This window comes from Delphinapterus leucas, chromosome 11, assembly GCF_059928025.1.
Source record: "Delphinapterus leucas isolate spDelLeu-1000000601 "Yukka" chromosome 11, BTC_Dleu_Yukka2, whole genome shotgun sequence".
NCBI lineage: Eukaryota > Metazoa > Chordata > Mammalia > Artiodactyla > Monodontidae > Delphinapterus > Delphinapterus leucas.
Genome location: NC_143139.1, coordinates 68,409,267 through 68,436,332, shown reverse-complemented (window position 1 = coordinate 68,436,332; position 27,066 = coordinate 68,409,267). Strand labels below are relative to the sequence as shown.

The 27,066-nt window shown below is 32.7% G+C and overlaps 1 protein-coding gene across 1 annotated transcript in view; it reads right to left on the bottom strand.

Annotated features, from left to right (window-relative positions):
* The window catches only part of LRRIQ1 (leucine rich repeats and IQ motif containing 1), a 196,710-nt gene that overhangs the window by 147,224 nt on the left and 22,420 nt on the right, over window positions 1–27,066 (bottom strand). Inside the window, exons 8-11 of the mRNA XM_022552414.3 lie at window positions 25,665–25,817; window positions 23,177–23,327; window positions 3,094–3,287; window positions 2,461–2,588 (exon numbers count right to left, since the gene is read on the bottom strand). Coding sequence (XP_022408122.2) covers window positions 2,461–2,588; window positions 3,094–3,287; window positions 23,177–23,327; window positions 25,665–25,817 — 626 coding nt within the window. The remainder of the gene's footprint in view (window positions 1–2,460; window positions 2,589–3,093; window positions 3,288–23,176; window positions 23,328–25,664; window positions 25,818–27,066) is intronic.

Genomic DNA, 27,066 nt, shown 5'->3' with positions numbered 1-27,066 from the left:
AGGCTTATGAAGCTGGAAAGTCTTCCAGTTAGAACTCCGCTGAGAAAAACTTAAAACAGTCACATGTCCTAATGAAAATTTAAAACAGAAGTCAGGATGAAACACGTATTTCAAACAATATGTACTAAGTATCATTCTTTATATGTATTTCATTTGTTGGAAAAAAGCATATGGGCACATAATTTCTTCCTTGTGATGAAAATATTTATTAAAAATTAAAAGAAAAACATACAATTTAAAAGGCATACCACACACAAATCCAAATATCACATATATAAAATTCTCTCAGGTTTTCAAAATGTATTGACATACATTTTCCTTTTGGGTAATCATTAAAATCCCATAAAATAGGTAAGGTAGGTGTTACCACCCCTTTTGCAAGTGAAAAAACTGAGGATCAGGTAGTGAGAAAAGAGTTAATCAGTGTCAACTGACAGATAAGTTGTAGATTCAGAATTCAAACCCAGATCTGTTGACCCTGAGTTTTATCAAACCTAAAATAGTTCTTAAAAAGTCAATGCACATGTAAAAGCTTAACATAAAATGGGTAATTTCTACAGTTAATGATATTAGCTTATGGTGAAAAATCCTAAGTCTGAAGATAATTTTTCACTATGATTTTAGGAAATAATTTCACTACTCTATGTGTTCATTTCTATCAATCACATTTCCCTGGTGTCCTCAGGACTTATTCTTTCATCCTCCTGGAAATGGTAGGAGGTTACTTGTGCAAAGAGCTTTGAGAGACCCATTAAAAATATCTTCAAATATAAGTGACAGTATTATTAAAAATTCAAAATAGCATATATTATATAATAATTTCACCACTTTTTTATATAGCTAAGTTCAACAAATTGTTATTTTACAGCTAAGAGTTTTTTTGAGGGTCAGGGCATATGGTACTCAGTTTTGTATCCCCTAAAATGGCAAACACCACCTCAATATCCAAATGTTATAAAGCTAAACAAACAAAATTATAAATATGGATTATTTGGTTTAAGTATCCCAGTTATTGTTATCAACTCTAAAATTTTTTTAGTAGTCCAGTTTATTATAAAATTATAAAATTCCTGGTCATATCAGATTGATATGAGAAACAAGGCACATCATATTGACAGGGTAAAAGTCTATCAGCTAGTGTTAATTTTAATTTTTCAAAGCAGAATATTTCTTTGATGACATAAATTGTCCAAAAAAATAAAGGCATTATTTCTCAAAAGGTGTTCTTGATTTAAATATTTTCTAAATTCTTTAAAAATTATTATGCTTATCAATGTGGCTTGAGATCTAGTTCTATAAAATATACTAGATATGTCAATTACTGAGTGATTTACTTCATATGCCCAAAGCATAGCTGAGTATTTCTATTGAAATTGTACTTCTTACCTAAAAAATACTGTGAAAAGATCCAGTAAGTTTGTGATGGCCCAAATTACTTAAATAGTATTATCTGACAGTGTTGTTCGGGGTAAATATCCTTTTAAAGACAAATCGACTTTCATATTTTAGATGTGATTAAAATAATTTGAGGGAATTTAAAAATACAGATTCAGTTTTTGATCTGTCAAATAGTAGAATAGTTTAATAGGTGGAAGTTAAATCACTTAGGACATATATGCTCAAAGGATGAGCACTATTGTGACAGAGATTGAGAGAAAACTATGTTTGGGAGGGGACAGGTACATATATGTTAACGTTGAGCTGTCTTGTTCACTTGTTTTGCAAGAATTGTATAACTCACAGAAGCAACTTCTTGTTAAAGATAGTTCCTTTCCCCTACTCCTTGTGCCTTTGATGAACAAATTAATCATATTAGGGTGAATAGGTCTCAATGAAATATTAAGCAGAGGGAGACATACACATATTGTGCTCCTGTTTTGGTTTTAGACAGTTATTCTCTGCAAAGATCCAGATGTTTGGTGGTTTTAAATGGATCTTCTGTGGCAGGTACCCATCTCAACTTAATGTTAAGATATTTTTTTTAAGTGTTACTTTATATCCTTAGGGAAATCAAATTTAAATCAATCTTAACAGTTACAAAAAGACATGCAAGTTGAGAGCAGATTAAAAATCTTTCTTCCAGGACTTAATAAGTACCATTTGAAAGAATGAGACATCCTTCTGAATTAAATTAACTACCTCCTGTATTTTCCAAGAACTATATCTTTACAAATATAAACAAACCTGCCCTGAGAGATTTCCATAGTACATTTTTGAGAAGAAACAAAATGAGTAAGATAAGTGACAATTAAAATTCTACTAAAATTTGAGGATATGTCAATACACTTTAATTTTTTTAATTCTATGAAGTTATATTTATAATTTATGTCCAATTTATTGTAATGTACATTCCTTGAATTACTGGAAAAACCTAACAGCTTTTCTACTTATTATGAAGATCACACATTTATGTTAATCATTCACTGCATTTAAGCTTAATTAAGCAAATTATATTTTTACCTGTTTTGAGAGATACTCAGGATTTGTAGTAAAGGCAGCCAATATGAAGAAAATGTTTCCATACTTGAAATGCTGTTATCATCCAAGTGCAATTCTCTTAGAAGAACATGATTCTCTAAGGATGGAAGCTATATTTAAATTTGGGTTATTAGCTTATATTAAGTAAAATATTTTTGTCATTTAGCCAAATTTAAAACAATAAAACCTACCAAAACTAACAACAGACATATTCTGGTAAACAGCATAACATAAATCAAAGTATAATATTATGAGAATTTTAGTATGAATAAAATTTCCAATAATGATTTTCATAGCTAGCATTTTTTTAATACTTTGAGACAAATTTTAATTAGAATTTCAGATAAACTTGGTCCCACTTACACACTGAATCATAACTGAAAAGTATTTAGTATTATAAAAAACTAATGTTAACTTAGATTTCTTATAAGATATTGTAATTATGTTGAACATTTTTTAAATAGTGAAAAGTATATAATAGTTTAAACTGGAAATCAAATACAGCTGATAAGTAAAAATAAAAGTTAAAACTGCTTTTAAAATGTATGAGTGATATTTCTAGCAAAAGAAAAATGCTGTGTTAATCACAGAAATCAATTAATTCAAAGCAATTACCTCACTTAGATAATTTCCCTGTAACTTCAGTATTTGGAGCAATCCACAGTTTTCAATGCCCTCAACTTCAGTAAGATGATTATGTGAGCAATCCAGGTATATAATGGTAGGCGTATCACAAAGACCTTTTGTACTAATTAACTGATTATGGTCCACAATTAGTTGCTGAAGAATTTTCAACGATTCTAAGCCACCTGGAAGAAAAAAATTTCCATGATCACTTTATCATACATTCTTCCAGACTCTAGAGTTTCAATTTTTTTCTAAATAACTGCATCTTTTTATTTCCAATATTCCTAATTACAAGACTTAGCCCAATTTCCTGGTGAAAAATGTGTAAGTGTAAAATGTATTATTATTTAAACTTGTGCCTAAGAGATGTATTTTTGAATGACAATTATATATCACTTCAAAATTGAACAAAATACTAGAAGTCATACATTGGGCATTGAATGTTTTATTTTCAATTGACAATGGAACAAGGGAGAGGGAGGAATCATTGAAAAAATAACAGTTTTCAATTCAATTCCAGGGTCTTTGAATTTTCAATGCTTGGTTAAGATTGTTGCAGAATGTAATTACAGAATGTAATTGCAGAATGCTATTTTTCTACCATTGAAATATCTACCTTAGGTTCACAAATGAAGTAGGTACAACTGTATTAAAACCAATAAAATATTAGTATATTCTTCTGGTATTATAAGATTTTCACAAGTGGCCTCCTTTTTACCCAGATAAACTTAAAATCAATGTGATTCCAATCTAAAAACAATCAGAGGAGCCCTAGACTATAGCTCAGTGGTCATAAAAAAAAAAATGAGAAGGTTGTTTAAATAAGTCATCATAGTTAGCACTGCAAAGAGATGCTAAGGAAGTCTGTAAAAAATTTCATGGAAGATATTAAAAATCTAGAAAATTTTATTAGATTGAATATTGGACTACATATGTTCTCTGTAGTTACTACCCTGTGTAATATTAGGTTACATGCTGAAGAAAGGTAAAGGATTTGGCACAAAAGCTAAAAATAAAAGGAAATAGCACATAAAGCAGAACAATTGGGAGAGGAAAAGGCAGATGAGATTCTGTGATGATGGGAGTGATTAGTAAAGGTACATTTTACAATTATCAAAGGCATTTTTATTTACACTAAATTATATATGGTCAACTGTGTGAGCCAGAGTGGGCAAAGGAGTATGAAGAGGCCACCGCTTGACAAGTAGTGAAGCAGCCGAAGACTTTTGCTAGAGGCATCCACGGAGTAAACAGGATGAAAGCCACAGCGCAGTGGAAGTGAAGACAGTGAGTGTAGACTAATTTTTAGATATTTGACAATGGAGAGAAGATCCTCCAAAGTCCTTAAAATGGAAACCCTATCTCTGAACTCATCCTCTGCTACTGTCCCCTTCTCTTGGTTCATTCTAACATGCTGACCTCCTGGCTGTTCCCTCGAACATGCCACACGGGTTTCCAGCTTAGGGCTGCCTACATATGTAAGAAACAACTGTCAGTGTGTGACATGTTAGGCTAGGAGGAATTAAATAAAGCTTATCAGCTAACTTCAGATATTAAGACACCATGAATCCCAATGAATATACAGAGAAGTTACACTTATCTATTCAACAACCCATCAGAGATTCCAATCTAGTGAAATTATCATGATTTCAAGCCTCAGATACTAAGGAATCTTTGACTGAGCATTTCTACTTCTAGGAATCCATTATATACTAACACACACACATACACACAACTATGAAGTAATATATAGAGCAATTCCTTGCCATACTATTTAAACAAAGAAATTGAGAAAAGTTAAATGTCTATCAGTAGCGAATAGTTAAATAAATTATGGAGTATCTATCAAATGAGTATGTATGTATAATCTTCAATACGAAGTAGTCTGACATAGAAGTATGCCCATGATGTACTACTGTATGTAAAACCTAAGTTGCATACATAGGCTTTTAGCTATTGAATATACCTGACTTTCAATCTACACATCTATTAATTGTATTGCGTAGAACAAGGTCTGGATTGATTTGTAAGCAACTGTGAACAGTGGTTACTACTGCAAAATAAGAAAGAGAACAGGGTAAGCAGAGAGAGAAAGTTTCACTGCTTACATTGTATACTTCTCTATTTTTAAAATTTTTAAATGAGAATGCACTTCTTGTATAATATTTTTTAAAACAATATATTTGAAAAAAATCAGAGCAAGTACTGAATAGAACTGTTATTCTGTATTTATTCCTGACCACCACCATCACCAAATGGTTATTGAACTGAAGAAAAATGAGAAAACCTGATGCTGTCATCCATCAGAAGGGTTTGTTAGATAGCCAAAGTGTGGGAACACTGTACATAGACAGGGGGGCATACCTCTTAGATTTTAAGATCAAAGGTTTAAAGGGAAAAGTGAGATGGAAAGTAGATCTTTCAGCCTCACTGAGCCTTGATATTGATGGCAGTCCTGTTTGATAGCTTCACTGCAACCTCAAGAGAGACCCTGAGCCAGAACCACCAACTAAGGCAATTCCAGATACCTGATCCACAGAAAATAGGAGGTAATAAATGTCTGTGGTTTTAAATTGCTAAATTTGGGGGTACTCTGCTTCACCAAAGTATATGACTAATATAGTAATGATCCTATTCTGAAGAAAACATGAGAAAGAAGAAAATATGTTTGAAAATGTTTTGGGCTAGGGAAGAACATTTACAGAAATTTAATGTAACAAGAATTCAAAGATACTAAAATAACAGATGTAGGTAAACAAATGGACCAAAATAACACCATGACAGAATTAATAAATAATTTAGAAAAAATGTTGTACAGGACAGAGAGCTAAAGATTGAGTTGCTCACAAGAAGAGATAATCACACTGAGAACAAAATGTGAAGAAGCAGAAGATAAAGCAGCAAGATTACATTAATTAAATAAAAATAGACATAACAGATAAAGTCAATCAAAATATGGATCATCCATGATTGAAAAACAGAACCAAGCCAAAAAAGTTTGTGAATATATAAAAAACAAAAATTTTCATAAATGAAGAAATAACAATCTATAGTTTGAAAAGGATATTCTATTCCACGAAAAAAACTTATGTGGGTTTATTGACAATAAGACGTCTTGCTAAATTTATTAATCAAGGACAAAGAAAATGTTATTCACGTATCTGGGCAGAAACCAGTTTTGGGGGAGTAAAATCAAGTTAGCCTCTAGTTTAACCACAGCAACACACAATATCAAAATGCAACGAAGCAATGTCCATGAAATACCAAGTGAAAATGTGACCTAAAAATAGAGTGCACAGCTATATTTTCATTCAAGTATGAAGGTAACTGACAGATACTCTTGAATGTGAAATAATTCAGGGAATATAGCATCCACTAGTCCTTCTTTGAAAAATAAGATGTAAAAAGAGTTAATGAACTATATAATCCAGACAAGCAGAAGATGAAAGAAGCAGTTTGTCATAAAAAAGACTGGTATTGACCCCTTTTCATACAGATCTAATGCTGCTAGAGGAGATAAGATAGAGTCATAAATCCTGATTTGATGTCATAAATCCTGATGTGAAAAACAAAAATTGTGAAGGGAAAAGAAGATTGGAAAAAGTGTAAATATCCTAATTTATTCTATTTTCTTATAGAGGAGTTAGTATTGCCTAAAATAGATTAATCAAAGCACATCTTTTTATAAATCACTGAACAAAAATATTATAACTGACAAAATTATTAGGGGGAGATGGAATTGTAAATGAGATAATCTTATCATTTGTAGCATGAGGAAGTCTAAAACTTTGAAATCAAAACATTTTCATATAATTTCCTGCTCTATTGCTTAGCAATGTTTTCATGAGCTTTTAAATATGTCCCATCTTAGTAAACTGTAGGAAAATTTGCTGAAAATGAATGTTACCAACGAGTAATTCATGTGTGTATGATTTTTGATCACCATAAGATTATTCTATAATACCTTAATATATTTCAACAATTGATTACTTTATAAATCACTGTACTTTTAAAAAATTCAAGTTGATATTCTATTTCAGTAGTGATAAAGTTTTGACTGCATCATCTCAAAAGAAGTACTAAAAAGTTAACTGTTACTTTACTATTAGAATATAAAATATATGCCTAGAGCACATCTCTTTATATATACTCTAATAATCACAGGTATTATTAAGCTTTGTCTCATGTTTAATTAAACTTTACTTAACTAATTATCTAAATCTTCTTTAAATAAACTGTACCCTAAGTACATTTATTTATATAGAAAAAGTAGGCATCATTGTCTGAATTGTTACAGATCATGTTCATTCAAGTGATTTCTTATTTTGATCACATTTTTTCATAAATATGCCTCCTTCATAAAGGAGGACATTTTGTTTACCATTTTATATTTGTTATTCCTCAAAGAGTTTTGAATTTCTATTCAGGTGTTAGCTATGCTTATTAGAGTTTTATTTTCTTAATAGTTATATGTGACAATTTTTTCTAATTTCCTGAAATAATAGGCATGAAGTATCTTCTCTGTTAACACATGTAAAGCATTTATAGTTTCCACATTTCTACAAGAAATATGAAAATCTGTGTTTTGCAAAAATAGCTTTACTTGTAATATAAAACTCATAACTCGTTCTACAAGTCCTAAGACTGTGTTGTGTCCTCATAGAAATAGAAAAAGGATATAGACAGAATCTCTGCTCAAGTATCATTTACTTGAAAAATTCACCTAGAATATTTTTTAAAATTATGACATGTACAATTATTCACAATTTATTAAGTGAATAAAGTTAATTACAAAACAATATTACAGTAGTGATTTTTTAAATGGATGGAAAACAATCTGGAAAGCTCACCAATACTGGCTATATCTGGATGGTGGGAATATGGCTTACTATTTTATCATTTCACATCATAATTTATAGACAATAAGCATACATTAATTGTGTAGATTAGATTAAAAGTTACTTAGAAAAAAATACAAAATTCCATTTCCAGAAATTTCTGCTCAGATACTGTGATCTTTACCCCTGAAAATAACTAAAAACAGTAATTACATTTTTTAAATGTTTCCAAATGAGCTGTTAAGAAAGCAAAGAATTCTTAGTCCAAAATCTAAATAGATATGGTAGGCAAAGAGAAGCAAGCAGGACAGTAAAGCCAGTTTTCAGTGCGAGAAAACTTGTTAAATCTGGTAAATATGATGATCAATTTCTATAGCCTCACAGTTTGAGGAAACAAAACTTAAAATTCACCAATAGGAGGCAAGTATGACAGGCAATTCCGAGTAAACCTGGACCCCAATCAGCTATACCCAACTGAAGACAGGAAATTAAACTACCTATCTCAAATCTCAGTAAGAGGGGAAAAAAATCCTCCTTTAAAATAATAAATACAAGCTGACTCTCCCATAGGTTTATGACTCAAATTCATTCTCATGGTGATCAGAAAACTTCCACCAAAAATGTAGCACAAATGATTCTAGATTGTTTGTGTCCTTCGGCATCTGAAAAATCTCTAAAGAACAAACTTTAATCTCATAACTAGGAATAATCACAAAGCTTAAATTCCAAGGGAAATAAACAGGTGACAAAAAAAAAAATCACATGAAAAACACAAAGAAATAAGATGCCATAAGTAAGAGTTAGGAGAAATAACAAATCCCAGCAAAACCAGACCCACGTGAAAATCAGAATTAATTCAAATTAAAAAACTCAATGACTAGGATTAACAGCAAGTCAGAATTTGTCACTGGAATATAGGTATATAGAAAGTAACTAGAGGCAGCAAAAAAAGACAGAAAGATAGAATATAGGAAATATGGAGGCAAGAGTCAGGAAATCTAATATATGTGTAGCGTTTCAACAAACTGAGGAAGAAAAAAACTTTTTGAAGAGATAATGGCTAACAGATAAAATTTAAAAGTGAAAATCACATATTCAATAATTGCATCAGACCCTAAGAGGATGAATTAAAAAGAAATCCATGCCTAGACACATCAGAATAAAAATTCGTAACAGGAATAACAAGAAAAAAAATACTTGAAAAGACATAGAAAATACCCTCAAAGTTTCCGAAATTTAACACAGCTGACTTCTTAAAGCAACAGTGAAAGTAAAAAAGTAACGGAATGATACTTATGAATTACTGAAAGAAAATAAACTTCAATTTAGAAAAATACACCCAGTTAAATTATGATTTAACAATGAATGCTAAGTAAGCACATTTACAGAAAAATTATCTTCCACAAACTAGTTATTTTACTAGAGGAAAATTTAAAGGATCTATATCAGAAGGAGGAAAGAGATCCAAGATCTTAAATGAAAAAAAGAGCAACAGGCATAAAAGCAATAAATATGGGCAAATATGATCAAACTTTGTATAAAATAACCATAATGTACAGCTTGAAGAGTTAAATAAAAATACATTTAAGGGCTTCCCTGGTGGCGCAGTGGTTGAGAGTCTGCCTGCCGATGCAGGGGACGCGGGCTCGTGCCCCGGTCTGGGAAGATCCCACATGCCGCGGAGTGGCTAGGCCTGTGAGCCATGGCTGCTGAGCCTGCGTGTCCGGAGCCTGTGCTCCGCAACGGGAGAGGCCACAACAGTGAGAGGGCCGCGTACCGCAAAAACAAAAAACATTTAAAATCCTGAAAAACAAACACATATAAGTCAGGAAATTTGAGGTAAAGATATCAATTAACTTGAGATAAATTGAGTATATTTTATAATTTCTATGGTGACCACTAAATAAAGTATATAACTATCAAAAGACTGAGACAAAAGAGGAAATGAGGGGAAAAATACCAAATAAGTCAAAAGAAGACAAGAGGAGGGGAAAATAGAAAATGTAGCAAAGGCTTTCTGTTTACAGTAACAATGGACAAGGTAATGAGAAAACAAATATAAACATAGCTGCTGAAGGCATTTAAGAACTAAAATGGTATTATAGAATAAGAGGATTAAGTTCCAGAAGAAATGAGGTGAACACATTATTCAGGGTATCTATTAATTCTGAGAAAGGAAAGCTTGCAACATCAGGGGGTCAAAACTTGGGCTCCAGAGCTCTCCTCAGCAAAAGAGGTCTAACAAATCTCTACCTTACTTTTGGTTGGACCTCCATGTACTACACATTAATCCAAATATGGAATAGCTCCCAAGGTACTGAAGCCAAGCTTTCAATAATATCAATAGCAAAACATGGATTTAGCTGCACAGAGATCACTAATGCTTGTAGTTTTAAACAATAAAGACCTCTGGAGGAAAATAATAACATCATAGCCTCAAATTGATTCTATACTTTTGTTTTTCTTAGTATTTTCTGACTGTAAAATGACAAAAAACTAAGCAAGGAAATAACATCATGTGAACAAAAATCAAGAGAACAGATAATAGAAACTATCCACAGGGTATCTAGATAATGAAGTTACCAGACACAGAAATTAACAAAACTTTGTTGAACATATTAAAAAATTAAAATTGGAAACTTACATATTAGATACTATAAAAATGTGAATTGAATGCTAAATAAAAGAAGCAAATAAAAGTTCTAAGCTTGAAAATCTACAACTACAAACAAGACTTTCATGAATGGATTGGACATTATATTAGACACAGCTGAAGGGAGAATTAGTGAACCATAATTTGAGTCACAAGAAAACATCCAAAATGACACATAGAGATGCAAAAGAAATGTAAGAGAATTATAAAAGGATAAGGGGATTATAGACTATAGTGGGAATATATATCTGGATCTAGATCTATAAGTAAGTAGGTAGCTCAGAATTTTTCAACACTGAATAAAGATGCCAAGCCACTGATTTAAGAGGCACAATGAATTCAAGCAGGGTGAATACTAAGGTAACCACAGTAGAAACATCAGAGTAAACTGATGAAAACAATGGCAAAAGAAAAAAAAAATCTTAAAAGGGGAAAAGGAAATTTTCTTCCAAGGATCAACCATTAGGTTGTTGCACATCACCCTAGGCAAGGAAAGCTATAATAAAATAAAATCCATTCACAATGCAGAAAATGCATGCCAAATGGTAAGTATATATATCAAAATACATAAACAGAGATATGTGTGTGTATATGCATATTCTTCAGGTGAAAGGAATATCACAGATGAAAGGTAGAATAAAGTTCAATGGAAAGGTTTAAAAATGGATCAATCCAAATGATATTGACTTTATAAAATAATAATGTCTTAAGGCATTTGAAACACACATATAGATACATATATACACATGCAGAGTTAAAATACTCAACAAAAAGAGCACATTAAGTTGGGAGGGAGTAAATAAAGTTTAAGTTTTCTAAGACCCTAGAATTGCCTTGGAAAAGAGAGGAAAGTGCTACTGTTGGTGGGAATGTAAACTGATACAGCCACTATGGAGAACAGTATGGAGGTTCCTTAAAAAACTAAAAATAGAACTACCATATGACCCAGCAATCCCACTACTGGGCATATACCCTGAGAAAACCATAATTCAAAAAGAGCCATGTACCACCATGTTCATTGCAGCTCTATTTACAATAGCCAGGACATGGAGGCAACCTAAGTGTCCATCGACAGATGAATGGATAAAGAAGATGTGGCACATATATACAATGGAATATTACTCAGCCATAAAAAGAAACGAAATTGAGTTGTTTGTAGTGAGGTGGATGGACCTAGAGTCTGTCATACAGAGTGAAGTCAGTCAGAAATAGAAAAACAAATACCATATGCTAACACATATGCATGGAATCTAAAAAAAAAAATGGTTCTGATGAACCTAGGGGCAGGACGGGAATAAAGACGCAGGAGTAGAGAATGGACTTGAGGACACGGGGAGGGGGAAGGGTAAGCTGGGATGAAATGAGAGAGTAGCACTGATATATATACACTACCAAATGTAAAATAGCTAGCTAGTGGGAAGCAGCTGCATAGCACAGGGAGATCAGCTCGGTGCTTTGTGACCACCTAGAGGGGTGGGATAGGGAGCGTAGGAGGGAGACACAAGTGGGAGGGGATATAGGGATATATATATATATACATATAGCTGATTCACTTTGTTGTGCAGCAGAAACACAACACTGTAAAGCAATTATACTCCAATAAAGATGTTAAAAAAGAAAAAAGAGAGGAAAGTGCTAAATAAACTTAGATTTGGTAAATAAAGAAGGCATGATGTAATATCAATAGTAAACCAAAAGGATAGTAAAATAATATAAAAATGGTAATATGATAGAAAAGAAAAATGGAATAATTTAAAATCTCAACCAAAGCAAAAGAAGGCAAGAAAAGAGAAAAAAAAAAAAAAAGAACAAGAACAAATAGAATCAAATAGTAAGAGAGTAATTTTAAACTCAAATATATCAATAATTGAATGTTATTGATTACACTTAATTACTAGGGACTAAAGGTTACAAATCAAAGCTTGAATTTGTCAGGCAGCCCAGATAAAACAAGAACAAAAACAACAATGTTTTATGTTACATTACAAAAATTCCAAAAATAGAACTTGTAAGTAAAAGGACAGAAAAAGATGTATTATGTAAACATTAAAACAGTAATTCTCAAAGTGTGGGCCAGTGTCCCCATCCTGAGACACCTTTAAAGGTTCCATGGAGTCAAAACTACTTTCATAATAATTCTAAGAGGTTATTTGCCTTTTCCACTCCCATTTGTTCAAGAGTGTAGGGTGGAGTTATCCAGAGAACTACATGAGGTGTGATATCGTAGTAAATTTAACGCAGAAGGAAATACGGAAATCCAGCTGTCTTGTGTTAAGCTAGACATTAAAGAGATTTGCAAATATGTGTAACAATGACCCTTTTCTCACTGTATCTTTTTGTTTGAAAAATACAGTTATTGGGCTTCCCTGGTGGCGCAGTGGTTGAGAGTCTGCCTGCCGATGCAGAGGACACGGGTTCGTGCCCCGGTCCGGGAAGATCCCACATGCCGCGGAGCCGCTAGGCCCGTGAGCCATGGCCGCTGAGCCTGCGCGTCCGGAGCCTGTGCTCCGCAACTGGAGAGACCACAACAGTGAGAGGCCAGCGTACCGCAAAAAAAAAAAAATACAGTTATTATTCTAAAACTGTTATGAATGCAAAGGCTTTATTGTCTTAAACTTTGAATGAATACAAAAATTTTCTGTTTTTTCCTAATGCAGTAAATATTGATAGATATAACCCACATAAATGAAAACTGTCTGAAGGAGGTCCGCAATAATTTTTAAGAGTGTTAGAAAGGTCCTGAGTCCAAAAAAAGCTGGTTTGATTATGTCAGACACAAAGACTAAGGCAGAAAACTTTTAATACAGTTGAAAAGGGACATTTAAAAATGATAAAATTGGTCAATTTAACAGAAACATATAACAGTTATAAATTTGTGTGCACCAAATATCATGGCCTCAAAAATATTTAAATCAAAAAAATAAATTAAAAAAAGCTATGAGAATGAAAATCTACAATCTACAAACACCATGGGAGTCATGTATATAAGTCTTTCTCCAGGACTCTGCTAACATGACAAGTGTTCCACTTAATCAACAGGCAGTATTGCATAATCAATAATGAATAGGCTCTCAGGCAGGCAGTCCTGAATTTCAGTAACACATGCCTATTCGAAAACTAGCTATATGACTGTAAGCAAGTTACTTAACTACTCTGGTCCTTCATTCCTTTTTTGTGGAGTGGGGGTGATTTCACATTATTGGGAGGATTAAAAATAATATTTTAAAGTAGCATTTACAACACTTTCACATGTTGGGTACTAAAAATGATAGTTATTGTTTCCTAACAATTATCCTCACTAAAAACAAGGAGTTAAAAAACTGTAACTGAAAAAAAAACCAAAAACAAACAAACAAAAAACTGTAACTGTGGTGACCAAATAAGGCTTCAAAGAGATATGTTTGAGCTAAACCTTGAAGAAGGAATAGGATATTAATACATACTCAGAAAAGTCTATACACAACTGATTAAACAGTAATTTGATCCAGTAAGTGCACTGGATCAAAAGGAGGAATCTAGGTGGGAAGGAAGTTAGAATAAATTGCCCCCCTTCTTCTTTTAATCTTAGAAATTCTTCGCTGTCAAATAAAGGATGAGAACTGAGCAAAACAGACTTACAGCAAGACTTAAGTTAGAACATCATTACTTCCTCAACATCTCTAAGAACATAATTCTCTCCCTGTAAAAATTTGTTATTTCTTCTACTACCCATCTAAAACAAAACAAATAATAACCACAAAAATATTCAAGAGTCTCTTTCAAAGGGTTTAAATATAATAAATATAAAGGATTGCTTAAATATTCTTGAGTTTACTGCTTCAATATATTCTTTATTAGCCCTTTAAAAGTTTCCTAGGTCCCACAAAATAAAATTGAAGCCGACTATGTTTATCCCTCCTCATTGCCCATGGCAAAATTAGCATTTGGCTATACTTGCTACAAATATCTATTTCAAAGAATTCTTCCCACAGAAATGAGCCAATGGTCTAATAAAACATTCCTGCCACAGGGGAAAAAAACTCTTCTGTAAGGAACAGCAATACTAAAGATGTTGAATTAGGCTGGAGGTTTTCACTAAAAAAGTGTTTGGTAAAGGTCTACCTCCTTTAGCTGCTCAATGATTGCTATGTTTGACAGTTACATACAAATATGCTGAGTTACACTTGAGATTTTCAATTTCAATGCAAAAGTCCTTCAGGATCATACAGGTTGTACGGAAAAAAGAATACTGAAACAGGAATCAGGAAATGTGGATTCTAGCCCCACCTCTGCCAGGAGTTAGACGAAAACTATGTGGGTCTGTTTTTCCATCTGTAAACTAAGAAGCCTAGACTGGCAGATCTGCAAAATCCCTTTCAGCTTTGTTCTAAGCATTGTGTTACATTTCAAAACTAAAGAGTAAGCTAGCACCATCTAGTGGAATCCAAAGAATTCCCTAAGTATATAATGAAAAACATTTCTACAAGCAAAATATCTACAGCTTTATCTTATTTTACTTCATTATTTTTTCTAATGTTCCAATGACAACATTTGGCAGCAAGAATTAATCCAGGCACATTTCCCCTATGAGCCACGACATAGTAATCAAGCCTATGTGAAAATGTTGAATTATTCAATATCTTTCATACTTAGAATACTAGTTTCACTTTTCCAGAAAACAGTATTATCTGAAAATAAAGCAGCAGAAAAAAAATCTCCCAGTATCTCTAACTATTTACAATAATATTTTCTAGGGCTGTATTACCTGAAATTTATAAATTAATGATTTATAAATTGCTGGCATTAAAGTCATTAACATCATACTTATTTTCATTTTTACCCAATAGTCAATAAAGGAAACATGGCAATTTACTCTTTTCCTCTTTCTCTCTATATCAATAACTATCAGTAGGATAATCTCAGTGCAAGTCAGGATAGTCATTTATTTTGTTTATTGCTGTATCCTCAGCAATATTCCAGTGCTGTGTTCTAGTGCTTCCACATAGTAGATGCTCAATGGCTCATTAATAAATTTATTAATGAATAAACCTTAAAATCATTATATATTTTTCAGCATAAAGACTTTGTAATATAGTATAACAAAACAGTAATAATCTTAAATATTAAATGCGTATTTATGAGAGAGGCAATAGAATGAATCGATTAAAAAATTTGGTACCAGGATACACTGCTGAGTTTCAAATCCTGGCTCTATCATTAACTAACGGTGTGATTTTAGACAACTTACTTAAACTTTCTATGTTTCAGCTTTCTTATCTGGACAAAACAAAGATTAAATAGTACCTAACTAATAACACTTATGTGAAAATCAAATGAGTTAATATGTATAAAGCACATGAAATGGCTGGTGGTAAAAAAAAGTTATCTATTACTATATTTATTATACTTAAGTTGTATTTTTTCTATAAACACTTTGGTCATGCAGCATGAATTTTAAAAATTAGTTTAGTTTTAAAATGTTTCTGCTAAAAAAGGTCAATAAAATTCAATATATTTTGGGAGGAAAAAAGAAAAGTAGATTATAACATATGAATCACCTATTTTTCATTTGCTTTGGCTATTCATTTAAAAACTAAATCAAAAATACTAACTCAAAATATGAAAGATTCCTCATAGGTAAAGTTTATAAATTTTAATGAACACTGTGGCAACATTCATTTAAGAAAAGTTTTCTCCACATTACTTATTAAAAAAAAATGTCTTACCAATTTTGCCTGAAATTTACTCATGGGAAATTTCAGGCAAAGGAAAGCAAGAAATTTAACGAAGATAACAAACCTTAAAATTTAAACTGATATCCACCCAAATTAAAGTGAGTTATAAAAGATAAAAATTTGTGTAACTTCAGGGAAAAAAACATTAAAAATTATAATAAAATCTCTTTTCCAATTAAAATAAATCCATCTTTAAAATCATCAACGTGAAGTGAATTTAAAGAGCTTAAAGCAATTATCTTGTGCATTTAAAACATGCAAGAATAATGCCAGGTCAAGTAAAAATACTCAATAGTCAAAAACTTGCTGCCAAAATAGAACCAATTGTAGAAAATAATATAAAAACGTACAAAGTATTTTTTAAATGACTACAAAATTTATATGACCATATATGCCCAATATAATAGTTTATTTTTTGCTACATTTGACCAGAATAATCTGTACCTCAATATGTAATACATCTTAAGGATATCATTTTGAATTATATTTTAAATTAATATTTCAGTTATGATTAATAATAATAATTAAGACCATTTCTTTCTATAGTCACAGCACACAATATGTTTAAACATTAAAGAACTAACTTTGTAACTTTCAATTTATAGAATTAAATTTTAAACTATTACTTTAAAAGAGTATATTTCACATTGTGTTTCTATTTCTACAATTAACCAGTTTAAGTAGAATGGAAAACATTCAGCATAAATTATTTCAAATAAAGTGCCTTAAAGAGAGTGATAGAGTTGCTATTTTCAGTCACTAAATGCAAAGAAAGCAAAAAATGTACACTAATGTTTTCTAATAAAAAGAGTAATTAGAGTTAACATCGCTAATTAACTGCTGCAATAATATAGCTTAGTTAGAATTAGGAACAAATTAAACTCGAAACTACAAATGTAGAATATTTGGTATTGCTTCCAATTTTATTTCACCTCCTTAAGAAATATTATAGCATGGAATAGTGACTTATTAACTTATAAACACAAATCTATCTTTGTGCCCCTTCATAAGAGTTCTTAGCATCAATATATCATTGAGAGACAAAATCTATGCTTTTCCCTTAACTCAACCAGAATCTCTGTAAGCAGTTCTTGAAGATGAAAAACAGACTCCAACTGGTCTTCAGAAAATCTACTTTCCCATGCATACTCTTCTCACACTCAATAAATACAGTGTTTTCATTGTACCCAACAGACAGCAAAGATGTCTTTTACTTTGTTTGCTGAGAGTGTACTACATAGAGATACCTCAGGTACATCAATTAATAACATGGCAGTTTTCACATAAGTCTTGCAGATATCCTATCCCAGGAAATCCACTGACTACAAAAAATCCCATACAGCACTGTTGGCAATGAAAATGAAGTGAATGGGAGTTCAAGCATTTCTTCTTACAAACAGCCTTTTTCTTTTTTTTCAAGCTTGCTTCAGTGAGTACCAATAAAGTAACATACATTAACAGTGCACTTGCCTTCATTCCAACAACAACAAAATTATTTCTGTATGTATTTTAAATTAAAATTTTACAATAAAAAATTTGTTTCAAAAGTATCAGTATTTCCATATGGGAGAAGTCATGAGTGGTCCCAAAGCAGGCAGCACAGACACATAGACAAACATATTAAAGAACATTATACATTACATTTTAGAAATTATGCCTTGAAATGTTTGCAAAACAAAAGCTTGCTTTGTGAAAACCACTATATTTTTCCCAAATTAAAAAAAAAAAAATGGGGACTTCCCTGGTGGTGCAGTGGTTAAGAATCCACCTGCCAGTGCAGGGGACATGGGTTCGAGTCCTGGTCCGGGAAGATCCCACATGCCGCGGAGCAACTAAGCCTGTGCACCACAACTACTGAGCCTGTGCTCTAGAGCCTGCAAGACACAACTACTGAGCCCACATGCCAGTTACTGAAGCCCGCGTGCCTAGAGCCCATGCTCCACAACAAGAGAAGCCACTGCAATGAGAAACCCGCACACCTGCAACAAAGAGTAGCCCCCGCTCACCGCAACTAGAGAAAGCCCGCGCACAGCAACGAAGACCCAACACAGCCATAAATAAATAAATAAATTTATATTTTAAAAAAAGGGAGTTGATGGTGACTGATTAGATCCAATTCTCCCCAAACCTCCTCCAGAAATTCATAAAGTGCAACAAAGAAATCAAAATACCCACAACCTATCGTTCCATTGCAAATGGGAGATAAAGAAATCACAAGTTAAATTTCTTTCTAAGTGGGGTAATAAGTATCCAGGATCAACACAATCCAGGCTGAATCGACACTTGTACAGAGGAAATCCTACGGAAACTGAACGGATAAGTAAACACTGGAGGTGCCCCAGGGGTGGAAGAACCCATTTATTACCAACAAGGCCTCCCTCCAGAAAGAGAGAGCATCATCCTGAGTGGGATGACAGTACTGAGACCAAGTATATGAATTAAATTAATAAATGCAAATGGCCATGGTCTATATGAGAGAAAAACATTTAAGCTTGGATCAAAAAATAAAACCCAAATCCATTCTGTATACAAGTACATACATAAAACAAAGTGATTCAGAAATGTTAAAAAGTTTTTTTAGATTAGGCAAATACAAACAAAATGAAACCATGTAAGACAAGGTAGAATTCAGTCACAAAAGCATTAAAGAGACAAAGGATGGAACTTAAAATTTTCAAGGCTAAAATTCACAATAAAGATAACACAGTTAAGAATATCTGTATAACAGCATGGAGAAGCATTCATGACGCAGAAACAAAAGGATGTACACAAAGAAATAGGCTGATTAAGAACAGATACACAGCTCGGTGCTTTGTGACCACCTAGAGGGGTGGGATAGGGAGGGTGCGAGGGAGGGAGACACAAGAGGGAAGAGATATGGGAACATATGTATATGTATAACTGATTCACTTTGTTGTAAAGCAGAAACTAACACACCATTGTAAAGCAATTATACTCCAATAAAGATGTTAAAAAAAAAGAACAGATACATTCAATCTAGCTCAACTCCTTCAGTCCAAGGTAAATCAAGTACACATTTAAGACCTAAAATAAAAGATCACTAATGTAGATCTTAAAGATGAAAATATATACTTTATATTCCAACAAAAAACAACCACCTTCTTTTCAAGTGCACATGAAACATTCCTGAAAATTAACCACATGTTAGAAAACCACAAGTTTCAAAAAGCAGATATGGCACAAAAATAATTCTCTGACTATAATTAAATAAAACTAGAAAAAATAACAACAAAAATGGTCTTTCCATGTGGAAATTTAAAATTTTAGGTAAAAGATAAAATACATCATATAATTGTAGAACAGACAAAAATACCTATACCTTATTCAGAAGTTACAGAATAAGCAGTGCTCGGAGTAAAATTTATAGACTTAAGTACTTATGTCAACAAGAGTGAAAAATGATAAATAATTAAATTACAAATTTAACTTAAAAATAGAAAAGAACAACATAATAAACAGAAGAAAAACAAAAAAAGCAAAAAACAAAAAACTGCCATTAACATGTATTAATGGTAGGAGTGCAAAGTGGTACAACCCATATAAAGTGTGTCTGGCACTATCTTCCTAGATTAAAGATGTCCTTTGCTCCCCCCCCCCAAAAAAATATATACATATATATATCAGGAAACTAACCTAAAGACATATCTGATGAAGTATGAAATGACATAGGTATCGGGTTAGTCATGATGGCAGTGTGGAAGATTGTAAACCATCCATTGTCCATCAACCAGAGACCAGTGGAATAAACTCTAGTGCATACACACAACTGAATACTATCAAGCCATAGAAAAAGAATGCTATGAACTCCATATATGTTGTAAAATGAAAAAGAGCAAGATAAAGAACAGTACTTAAAATATTCTTTATTTTGTGAAAGAATTAGCATATATACATATATTTCTTAGATATATGTATGTGTATGTATATTTAAAAACACACACATATATCACATATGTGATACACATGTATTATTATACACATATATACATAAATATCTGTATATAAAAGTAGATGGGATAACAGTGAAATGAAAAAGGATGAAAGCACAACCACTTTGAGTCTTCTTAAATGTAGTCTGTAGAAACATATATCTGTCTTAAATCTCAAAAATAAAACTGAATCAAAGGGAAAAGTGAACTAAATATATTTCAAATTCATAACATAATCACAAAGATAAAATACTTCAAGTGAGCACATCACTTTGGGGGACAAAGTGTAAGGGCCAAAAGAAATGCAAAAAAATCTCAAAATTAATTTAGAAGATTTCTTCTAAATACTTCTAAAATGCTTCTAATACTGGCATTGTTGTTTTGAAACTATTTTATGGCTATTATAATCCATAGCAAATAGTTATGTTAGTGTTGGTATCAACCAAGGACTACAGTGGAAGAGAAAATAGCACAACTATAAAGTTCAAAAAGTAAATTTGGAGATATCAATATTTGATATCTTCAATCAAATTCACAGGACTGGACAATTTGAGTATCAAGCAGTATAATAAGAAAAGAGACTGAAATATTCTATATTATAAAATTCTAGGAGTTCATTAGACCACTAAGAAAGAGGGAAGAGCAGGGAGAGAGAGAAAAGTGCAAAAGCAAAACAAAATAAATGAAACAAAGAAAATTCATTTGACACCACTGAAAGTAAGGACCTTACTGTAAAAGTCTATCAATATAAAGGCAGGCATTTATTCCTGTCTTTCCTCTACGAATGATTCCAAGGTAACCAAATAGTTATTAAAAAAATGATTCCAGTTTTTAAAATGTGGAAGGAATGTTCAAATTAGAAAACTCCTTTTTTGTATCCCCCACTGCATTAATTGATTCAGGCCACATTAATCAATGGATGAAAGCATTAGATAAAAGGTTTGTGGGAAACTTTATAACGGAACGTTTAGGCTATCACTCACATACCTAACATGCAACTGTAGCATCATTAAAAGCAAATAATCACTGTATGACTCCTGACGTAAGGCAATACGAAGCACAGAGCAACCCCTATGAAAAATTCCTGCCAAAAAAGACTAAATTTTAATTAACTCAAGCCTGTTGCACTAGCTTTCATTTACAGGACATGAAATATTTATAGGCATAGTGAAACAATTTTAATACATTAAAAGGAAGTAAGTGGACAAACCCAAAATGTGGGACACTGTATAGGACAATTAACATAGGTTTTGCAACAAATCAATGGCATGGAGGAAAAAAAGTGGAAGGACTACTACAGATTAGATAGGACTTCAGACACCTATGTAAATGTAATATGTGGTCATTGTTTGTGTTATGATTCAAACAAACCCTGATAATTTTAAGAAAATAAGGAAATTTGGATTATGGATTATCAGTTGATAGAAGGAATCACTATTAATTTTATTAGGCAACACAATGCATTGTAGTTAAGTAAGAAAGGACCATATTATTAAAAACCAACTCCTGAGGTATGAAAGGATGAAACTTTATGATTTGGGGATTTGTTTTAAAAAAGAAAAAATACAATAAAAAACAAAACAGTAATGATGGACCAAATGTTGACTATAGTATATGGAATCTCCATGTATTCATTTTGTAAATGTTTGAAATGTTCAACAATAAAAAAATGAAAGAAAATACAAAATATTACATAGGCAAACAAATTAATATCAAGAAGGCCTAGGTAGAACAAGGCCTAAACACAGAAAGCAGGCTTACTTCTACTCCTCCACCTGCTCCCATCCCATTTCATGATATTTCAGTACAGATCACATTTCCTAACCACCACAGGATGGAGAAGGTGGAAAGAATGTACCTTCTGGGGGTCCAATAATTTAAGCCATTAGTAGTATACCAGAGTAATGTTTTTATCTAGTTCATTATTTTCTGCCAGTCCTTGATTATTAATTAACCATCATTTAAGCCCTTATCAAGTCCCTTGAGAACCTCACAGTTAAATTAAAAAAAAAAACAAACAGAATTTTAAGCCAGGTATTAAAAAACATGAGATTTTTATTTTAGACTTACCACACTGGAAATGTATAGATGTGAGTTGAAGCTGAATTTCAGTGGGCAGAAGAGGGAAGTTGGGTAGCAAGAAGTGAGAGCAAGAACAGAACACTCTTTCACAAGACTTGACAGCAAGAGGAAGAGAGATGAGGCAATGGACGGCAATAGGAAGAATCTGACATGAGAAAGGTGATAAATGATGGAGGAAGGTACCAGAGGAGAATGACAGGTATATTTACGTAAAATAGAAGGGCTGGTCTTAAATAAGAAAAGACATTTTCATCACTGAATTTTATGGATTACAAAGAATAAGGATGGAAACGCTATTGATATATAGGTATACAGACAGACAGATGGAGGGACAAAGATGATTAGGGAGATCCAAACTGATAAACTCTTTCTTTTATGTGGTATTAGTAGCCTTACCTAAAGAAGGAAAGGTTAGTACAAGTGATGTATGTAGGTAAGGAGAGTAGTGTCATACCAGGAAACAGTTATGACAGTTGCTGAGAAGTACAGAAAGCATAGGGTCCATAAAAATATGATGGCAACAAACTAGGGTATTGTATTCTTCAGTAGAGTTCAGATCACTGTTGGTTATAAGAAAAGGAACAGGGAGGTGAATATACTAAATTTAAGGAGCTACTAACAACCACCCATTTGCCAGTGGTGGGAGCATATTCCTTTTATATATATTAAAACTAATTTTGTTTCCTTCATAAATCTGGATAAAAGATTAAATAAGTATGGCTTGGATAAAATAAGCAAATTAGTGATGGTGGCCTATTCTCAGAAAAGAATAAATGAAACAAAATATAATAATGAGAAATAAATGTCAATATATTTAAATTCCACTGTTCTCACCAATTCGAGTGATTTTATTATGTGAAAGTTCAAGATTTTGGATATTAGTGCAGCCATCCAAACCATGAAAAGAAGTCAGTTGATTTTTATTAAGAAGAACAACACAGAGATTTTCTAAATTTTCACAGTTGATAGTCTCAATATTGTTTTCCTAAAACAAAGAACAAATGTAATTAGTTTTATTTCAATGGCTTATTAATGAAACATTTAAAGCTTGCAAAAAGAGGGAAGATGAGATATATGATCTTTAAATGAATATCTGAATCCCTAATTTTTTTTTTTTTGGTTGAATCCCTAATTTTAAGATAACTATGTAGAGTGTTATACTATCTAGATGAAAATACTAAGTAACCAAATAAATGATTTTGTATTTATTAATAATCTTTTAAAATATAGAAAACACAGAGGATCATATAACAAAATATTTCAAACGATCTAAATGAACAAGAGTGAACATTTGGTCATAGTTGCTAAAAAACTTATTTTAAAGAAACCAAACATGGAAAAATTTGAAATCTCCCCATTTCCCTTCCTCAGTCCCTTTTGCTATCTTTCCCTCCAAAGAATACCAATACCATGAATTAGGTATATACCTCATGTATAGATTTATACTTTTACTAAACATGCACATCTCTGCAATACATAATATTGGTCTCAATGTCAAGATCATATGTCACGGATGCAACATCAATTCTCTTCTTTTAAGATTTCAGAAAGATAAATGGGCTTCTAAGAATCTTAATGGTATAGTCCTACAACATCCTTCTCAAAAATATGAATATAGCCTTTGTCTAATGGAGTAAACTTAATAAGAAGCATAGGAAACACAAAGTTTGAAAAGAAAATCATATTGGTGGAAGCACAGTCAGTTTGAATTGAAAATAATATAATCTAAAATAAAAATAAAACTCTAGCACCCCCCCCCAATCTTCTACTAGAAAGAAACATTGAGAAAAATTCTCAGCTGCAAAACAGGACACTTCTTATGGAAAAGAAAGTATGCCTTTGGGGATTCCCTGGTGGTGCAGTGGTTAAGAATCCACCTGCCAATGCAGGGGACATGGGTTCGATCCCTGGTCCGGGAAGACCCCACATGCCAAAGAGCAACTAAGCCCGTGCACCACAAGTACTGAGCCTGTGCTCTAGAGCCTGTGAGCCACAACTACTGAGCCTGCAATGTTGCAACTACTGAAGCCCACGCACCTAGAGCCCGTGCTCCACAACAAGAAGCCACTGCAATGAGAAGCCCGCGCACCACAATGAAGAGTAGCCCCTGCTTGCCACAACTAGAGAAAGCCCATGCACAACAATGAAGAACCAACGCAGCCAAAAATAAATAAATAAATGGGGAAAAAAAAAAAAAGAAAGCATGTCTTGAGAATGGAGTTAAAAGCCTAGTGGGCAGAACCAAGAGTCACAGGGACCCATTCCCATGGAGCAGAACCAAGTCCTTATTAATAACTCATGGTAGTTTCTTAGCTATGGACCAGGGACTGCCATGAGCTTCTTGTTTTCTCCCATATTGAATGGTAACAACTCTTGTAATTAATCAAGTCCTCTCTCACCACTGTATGTGGGTGTGGGGGAGGGAAGACAACTTTTCCTTTAACTTCATAGATCTCTGAGTTGAAAGAACTTTCTCTGAGCAGATCATCTCCACTTGGATCTGATTTAGATGAGAAGATTCTGTGCTCAAGTCTGAGTCTGATGCCATGAGTTAATGAGACTTTGGGGTCTTTGGGACATGAGTCCTTTTGCATGCGGGAAGGATGTGACTCATTAGGAGCTAGGGGCCAGACTGCAGGAGGTTGTTACTTTGTAAGCAGTTCCAATAAACCTCACAACCCAGTATTCACACATCCACATAGTCCCCTCCCACATGAACTGAAAGCTCAGCCAATAGGACACAAGCTAGCATGATGCCAGCAGATGCTTGACAAGCACTTCATATTGAAGCTTGTCTTTTTGGAAAGCTCACCCTTTTAAGATTCCCAAGAAAGCACAGAGAGAGAGAGAGAGAGAGAGAGAAATTCCAAACTCCCAAGGCACCAGACATGTAAAAGAAGGCATTTTGGACATTCCAGCCCCAGATGCAAATTACATAAGAGACCCAGGCAACATGGTATGAAGCAGATGAAATGCCCAGATAAGTCTGGCCTCAATTCACGGCCCACAGAACTGTGAGCAAAAAAAGTGGTTGCTGTTTTTAATTAACTAAATAATGTGGTCATTTGTTATGCAGCAAAAAGTAACAAAACAATAACTATATCATCTGCAAATAGAGATAGTTTCCAGGTCGTACCATCTAATCACCTTCCCTGCATGGTTCTCACAAATTTTGGCCCTTGATCTCTTTTAGACCCTGAGTTATAGGTTACTTTAGTAAATGTTTCTTCAAAATTGTCATTTCTTAAAATGTACACCTGAATTACACCTTACTCCACTTTATATTTTATTATAAAATAAATATTGAGAACATAGGACATACCTGTGCATCAATGTACTTTAACTTTTTGCAGTTACTCAGGCTGTGCAAAGAGGTTAATCCACAGCGCCGAAGAGACAGAAACTGAAGATTTGTACACTCTGCCAGTGTGGAGAGACTACAACCTGGCAAATCTTGAAGTGTTACTGTTGTAACCTAGGGAATTCAAGAAAATTGGAACACATAACATTATCTAACTATAATGAATATAAACTATACTAGCCTTGCAAAATTGTTTTAAAAACTTCATCTAAAAAAAGTAATGCTATATATTGAAACCTACACTTATTAACAACTCAATTTCATTTAAGCTATCTGGCCATTTTGCCAATTTTGTTCCCCTCATAGAAAGACAAAATAACGCAGTCATTCATGACCAATTCAAGTTCAAAACTAATATGCATAGAAGCAATAATAATATTGTAATCATTTATTAGTTCACTCCCTGATTTTTCACCAAATTCATTTTCCTTGTTTTTCATGTCCCTTGGCATTATTTTCAGGATTGCACTATATAAATGTTTAAGATCTGTGTTTGACAGTATCTTAGGGATACCTGGATAGTACCAGAAGCCACAACGGGTCAGGGGATAGATTTTATATCCAACCTGCCATGCTTCAACTAGAATACCTTACCTATCTTCCAAAAAAGAAGAAAGTTTAACTGAGAAGAGATATTATAGAACCTGTAATAAGTAGAAGCATGCAATAATAATTGAACCATGCAATAAAACTACATTCTATTATGTCTTCTGTATTATAAAGGTATGAATCATTCCGTACTACTGAATAATGTAATACACCCAGTGCATATAGAATCTGCGGTATAAAAAATCATGAATAGCTCTTAACATACATTTACAACATTTCTTATTATTGAGATATTACTGTAGACTCAATGCTTCCTTTTTTCCTAAGGCACTTTTCTCTTTTTAAGTCTTTTCAACTAAAGAAAATTCAATAACAAATAATGTATTCAACTTTATGGTATGCATATTAAGGACTACACTTAGAGTTCTACAAGAATATGTCAGATAGAAATATTTTGAGGTTACTGAAAAGCACTCCACTTATTAAACTCAAGAGCTCTCACCTAAGTAAAACTGGCACAGTAATAATGTAATAATATGTTGGTTCTTCACCATAATTGAGTCCATGCACTAAAATAACTATATAAGCTAAATTGCTTTATAGTAAAAATACTTTCATACTGCCACATCACAAGTCCTAAGGCCAGGTTTCCCATGTACTGAATAACAATTCTAAAATGATTAGCTTTATAGTATATATGATACTAGTGTATATCTTACTCGAAAGAAATTTTTTAAATGTTTTATTGAAATTGAAAGCATTATTACTTCAAAAAAGCTGGAAAAAGTATAAAATTCTTAAGTGCAGTAACTCC